This window comes from Vicia villosa, linkage group LG7 (assembly GCF_029867415.1).
Source record: "Vicia villosa cultivar HV-30 ecotype Madison, WI linkage group LG7, Vvil1.0, whole genome shotgun sequence".
Lineage (NCBI taxonomy): Eukaryota > Viridiplantae > Streptophyta > Magnoliopsida > Fabales > Fabaceae > Vicia > Vicia villosa.
In genome coordinates, this window is record NC_081186.1 from 78631528 (window position 1) to 78637859 (window position 6332).

The window sequence follows — 6332 nt, forward strand, 5'->3', positions numbered from 1 at the left end:
GATCTGCTGTTTGAAGGATTTTGTGGTCATGCGAACATAACATTTTTTATAGGAGGTTTCTTGGGTAAACACTACAAGAAAAACTCCAAATAACATGGGGATTTAGCCAGAGATAAAACCCCACACCAAAAATATAACGTTGCTTGGGGTAAAGCCCCTCGCAACGTACAATTTAAAAAAAATTCATATAGAGAGGGAAAACCTCTCGCAAATGGAGAAGAGTGGAAATTTTGAATTTTGAAAATAAACATTGCAAGGGGTACCCCAAACATCATTATATTTTTAAAATGAGATGTAGTAGAGTGTTAAAAGTGCAAAACTAAAAAATTTATTCTACGTAATAAAATACTATAAATTAAATTTATTGATAATTGTTACTACCTTTCACAAACTTTAATTAGATGTCTGATTATATGCACCAACAACAACATTAAATTCAAAACAAAAAATTTTGAACTTAAATTTAACGGTCTTGCTGCATACAATGAGATTCAAATCTTAATTTAAAATATCTAAAAGAGAATCAAATTCACAAAGATTAGCATCCCAATAACATTCACCAACAGTACTAGGACCATCAATTAAAGAGCATGATCCAACTTTCTCATTGCTCAAGTTCAACAAACTTTCCCACCACATAGCACAATCTCCATCACCATTAATTGGCAGCATAGTGTCTATGTCACTGTCTTTTGCAATACTAGCATCTTTAGTTGAAACCGCCAATATTGGTTTTGCAATTTGTTTCCCATTCAACCATGGTGAATGAGATGAAAAAGTTCGAGGTTGAGGTTTGATAATTTCATGGGCTTTCATGGTCTCTTTTTCTTTCTTTTCTTCTAATTTTCTTGAAACCATCTTCTTGCGCAAATGTGTGTGCCAATAATTCTTCACATCATTAGCTGTTCTACCCGAAAGTCTCGCAGAAATTAATGACCATCTATATTACATGAATCATATATAAAAGTTAGTAAATAGTCTGAAACTTTGCATTTTCATTTAAGAATATAGAATTAATTTGACTTGAAAAGATAAATAGTAAGTTATTTGAAAATTTAGATGACATGAAAATGGTTATATACCTGTTTCCTAGAAGTTTGTGTAACCTTAAAATCATGTCAACTTCATCTTCAGAAAAACTTTCTCTATTGAGAGCAGGGTTTAAATAATTTAACCATCTCAATCTACAACTTTTCCTGCACCTATTCAATCCTGCCAAATGCAAGTAATAAATATTTTAACAAAATAATACTAAATAATACTATATAGATTTTGTTTTTGTAAAGGTAAATATATTAAATCAAGAATAGACATAACCCAAAAAATATAATAAGGAGCATTATTGTTACCTGCTCTTTGTGGAACTAAATGCCATTTTCCTTCACCATATTTGTGAATACAAGATTTGAGTAACTTGTCTTCTTCATATGTCCATGCACCTTTTCTCACACCTCTACTCTTACTTTTCTCCATATGTACTTGGTAGCTATACGCTTTCCCTTTACTGTCCTCAGAAAAATAAAGTCACGAGGCTTCTCTATATATAGATATCTTTGCTTTAAAGGAAAGGTTGTAGAGAAGAGACTGAAAGAGGAATACTATGTAGTATTATTTTCTTTCTTTTTCATCCAAAAAGTGTACATATTTTAATATGTGAAAATGGCTATGACACGTAATACTCAAATTTAATGACAATTTTCCTAATTTTTATTAAAAAATTCCGACAAATTATTTGTGAAATTTGGTTGTGTACTATAAATTATTTAAGGGTTAAATATGTTTTTAGTCCCTATAAATATGTGACTCTGCATTTTTAGTCCCTAAGAAATTTTCCTTCAATGAATGATCCTTCTAAAATTTATATGCATGTAATTTCAGTCTCTGCTGTCAAACCAATGTGTATTTTAGAATAATTATTTTGGAGACATGTTCATAATGTTTTGAAAAGTTTCTGGAAAAAAAAAATTAAAAATTTAATTTCTAAGTTGAAATTTTCATTACTTTTATCATTATTTTTTAAAATTTGAAAATTTCATATTTAATTTTTCTCGTTTTAAAAAATTCTAAAACTTGGTAAATAAATATTTTACAGTATTCTAAACATATATAAAAAAAATATTCAAAAATTTAAAAATTTAAGGATAATTAATCAGTTTTTAAAATTTTAGAAAATAGTAGGGAGTGAAATTACATGCATAAAAATTTTAGAAAGACCATTGATTGAAGAAAAATTTTATAAGGACTAAAAATGGTGCGTTGCATATTTATAGAGATTAAAAACGTATTTAACCCATTATTTAATGCTATTAAATTTGTATATTTAATCATTTATTAAATAATTTGAATCTTGAATTCTTCCCAATTCATTATGACTGGTAAATAGAATTTCTCTTTTGTATCTCTTTTCCACCATTTGGAATATACTATTACATGTGCAAAATCATTTTTGTGTTAATACATATGTTGTTATATTTGTTTTTGTTTTAGCCTTTCTTAAACGTAAAATGATATAAAAAATGTAAGGTTAAAGCCTAGATAAAATAAAGATGAGTAGACAATTGACACAAAATATACTTAAAAGTTTTAGTGAGGAAAAATTAAAAACAGTTGGAAGAAGAAAAAACTACAATGCAAGATAAAACTAACAAGTTACAACCAGTCAATTTCAGGAAAACAACTTTTCTAAAATCTACACCTAAAGAAGAGTCAAGCCAGATAAATTACCAACACCGTGTCATATACCTTCAATGAAAACAAAGAAATACACTCTCAACATAGCAGGAATCTCTATTGATAAACCTAAATAATAAGAACTTTTTCCTCTACTTTTTGTTTTTGCATTTTCAGTAAATATAGCAGAAAACGCAATTTAATTTCGTGTTGTTTTAGCCTTATTTTTACTTTTGGTTTAATACATGCTTCTTGTAATACTTTTTTTTTATGTTGTAATCTATAGAGAACTCTATTGATAATGCAAAGGGCAAGGGCAAGTGCACAATTATAAAAAAATATATGTTGTACTCCTGCATCTTTATTTTTTAACCATACTCGATATGTGAAAATTCTTCAAGTAAAATATACTGTTTTTTAATGGAGTATGATAATATTTAATTTCTGTTATTAGAAAACATCAAGAGAATAGATTAATTAATAACTAAAAATAATATATAATAAGAAAATAAAAAAGGTATTTGAAAAAATATTGATGCAAAAGATAGAAAAGATATTTAAAAAAAAATACATTTGAAAATATTATAAATTAAAAAATAAATGAAAAAAGAGAAAAGGAAAAGGCGCCATTTGAAAATCAAAAAAGAAAATATAAATGTATTATCTCGTATTCGAAGCAAAGTACTTGTAGTTATATTCCTTTGGTTTTGGGAAAAATAAAAAATATATATATATTTTTTTAAATTAAACACGGCGTTCTCAGAAAATATACTTCGATTTTTCATTGAATAAAAGTTTTGTCATTGTCGTAGTATAAATGACCTATTCAAAATTTTATTTTAAATTAAATAATCATTGATTTCGTCTTTAAGTAAATGTCCGATTAGATTAATTTCAAAACAGAAAAACAGATATTTATTTTCACTTTTAAGTTACTAAATTTTTGGTGAATTCTTATCTACTCAACTCAAAAAGTTTGGTAAAGTTACATTCAATGTAAAATGTCTTGGAAACAACCAAAAAATATACTATTTAATAATTAATTAAATAAGATAAAACTAATTGATGTAATGTGATTGGTGGAATGTATCCTACCCAACTTTTTATGATGGGTAGAGAAGTTGTCCCCAAATTTTTAGCTGATCTATAAACACGTTAGCAAGTTCTGATGAACGAAACAAATCAACCCAAAATCTGTTAGCATGCATGTACGTCTAGTATCCACACAACACAACTTTTATTTGTAAATATATATTAGTGTCATTCCCTCTTTTTTTTTCACTTCCATTTGTTTATTTTTTTTACTTTATTTTTTCACCAGTAGATGAAAATAAATCAGATACACGTATCAAATTGCACCGGAACCGGATCTCTTAACGTGTATGTATATTATCCACATAGTCAAGTTCATGCACATACATGCATCTTTTCTTTGACTTCTAGATGTAGTAATATAATAGTAATAAATTCTAATAAAAGATCCTATGAAAGTGACAGATAATGTTATGGAAACAATCATTTATGTGATAATAAAGACGATTGTTTGTTTGTATATATGATGTTATGTTGGGTGGACTTAGTTAACAACTTAAAATTTACTTATGAATGAACGTGAGTGGCTTGAGAGTCGTTCATTTAGTTATGTAGCTATCACTACATTTTTTTCTATAAATATATGCTTTGTCATTTTTGGATTCTGTGAAAAAACAAATCTCACTAATTACATGTTTGACGATCACACACATGGACCAGTCCATTATACTAGTATGTTTGTTTTATTTCAAAAAGTTCGTGCAATTGTTGGCATCTTTCCGTCCGTGTAATGGAATCGAAAATGATGAGGTCATCAATACTCTCTTGATGAAAAAATATGTTTCTAAGATATTTAAAATTAAGTATACCATATATATATATATATACACATACAGATGACGGAGAAAGAGAAACATATGGATTTAGAAAGGTTCTAAAAAACAATCATACTAACTATGCACTCACATAAAAGTTGTCGCAATTTTAGTTGGTATAAATGTTACGACATTGATTGCGTGTCATACTGTGAATTAATTATAATTTACTCTTTTTCATATAAACGGTGAATAATGGTATCGGTACCTTCAAATACTTCCAATATTGTTTTATCGTAGCCGTTTTCACAATAACGTACCTTTTTTTTTTTAAAGCAAATGAAATTAAGAAATCGCACTAGGGGTGCAACCCTTACATCAAATTACAATTTGTGAAAACAATTCATGGGATACTTGTACCTTTTTTTTAAAACCTTGCAAATTGCACATGGTAATTTAATGTTTGAATTGCACCTAATTTGAAATACCAATATTGTATTTTGTTAAAAATGTTAAGAGGAAAATTGACTAATGAAAACTTTTTTTATCCTCAAGACCACAAGAAATTTCATACCTTAATATGTTTGAATAAGTGAAAATTTCTCTAGTCAATGATAAAAATATATAAACTCGCATTCACTACTACAAAAAATATATTTTACCTCGAATTAGAAATGCATTTAATCTTGATTATAAAATAAGCGAGATAATGAAGAGCGTCATAAAAAGTATCAACTTTATCTCTTGATTTTTAAAATTCCAAGGTGAAAATGCTTATGCACATGGATTAGAACCCAAAATTTATGCACTTTTAATATTTTCAAAACTAGGCATCAAACCTCTAGGTTTATCAATAACACATAGTGGTAAGTTTGATATTTTTTTAAATTCATTACAAATTACATAATATTTATAAGTTAATTGTTCCCCTATAATATTATATTGTTTACAAAAAATATTTTTGTATATATATATATATATATATAACAAATTTGGAATCAAATTCATCGTCATCACTGTTGGTGAAGATCAGATGTTGGATCTTCGTTTTATTGAAATATCACAAGAAAAAAAAAAGGAAAGACACAAGAAAAAAAGAAAAAAATGAAAAGAGAAAGAAGAGTTGTAACAGAAGTTCCAAGTGCTGATTGAATAAATATGAAGAGGAGTAATATTTGACGATCTTGTAATGAATCACTAGATATCTTAACAAGAAAGATTTGAGCAGAGTAATTACACTAGTTACTAAAATTTGCACCGGAAATTCTGAATTATGGTCTTCTTGTTTGAGTACAGGCTGAGGCAAGTTATTTGTTTTAACTTAGACCCTTTCTTAGGTGAAACTTAAAAAAAAATTATCTTATGCTAAACCCTTTGTGCCTGAGCCATTCTTTCTGTGACTTAGCCACATATTTAGCATATTGAATTAAAAGAAAAGTAAAGAATTAAGTTGTCATGATACATACAAAAAATTAAGTTTGGGGTTGCTTATGGAGTAAGAAACGATTTATGTTTTGGGAAGGGGTAGTGGAATATGAGAATAAAAAAAAGTGGCGATGAAAAAAATATGTATAGAAGCTAGAAAATATGTTATAATGTTACAATTTAGAGCTTTTAAAAAAATGAGAAAAAGAACGTCAAAATTATAGTACTCATGAGTCAAACTAAGTAAAGATTATGCAACAATGGTATAAAATGGGAGGGTAGCAGGTAATTAACTCCAAGAAATTGAACTTATTGTCCAAATGTATCTTACGATAACATAAGCCACGTTGTTTCAAGTGGTGGCGTCAAGCCTCCGGTTTCACGGTTAGT

At 27.7% G+C, this 6332-nt stretch overlaps 1 protein-coding gene across 1 annotated transcript; it reads right to left on the minus strand.

Annotated features, from left to right (window-relative positions):
* Positions 1–377: 377 nt before the first annotated feature.
* LOC131617549 (transcription factor MYB113-like) lies at positions 378–1494 on the minus strand. The gene is made up of 3 exons (XM_058888821.1): positions 1350–1494; positions 1083–1212; positions 378–940 (listed from the first exon to the last, which is right to left on the minus strand). The coding sequence occupies exons 1-3, from the start codon at positions 1471–1473 to the stop codon at positions 499–501; spliced, it is 696 nt and encodes a 231-aa protein (XP_058744804.1). The 5' UTR covers positions 1474–1494; the 3' UTR covers positions 378–498.
* Positions 1495–6332: the final 4838 nt, after the last annotated feature.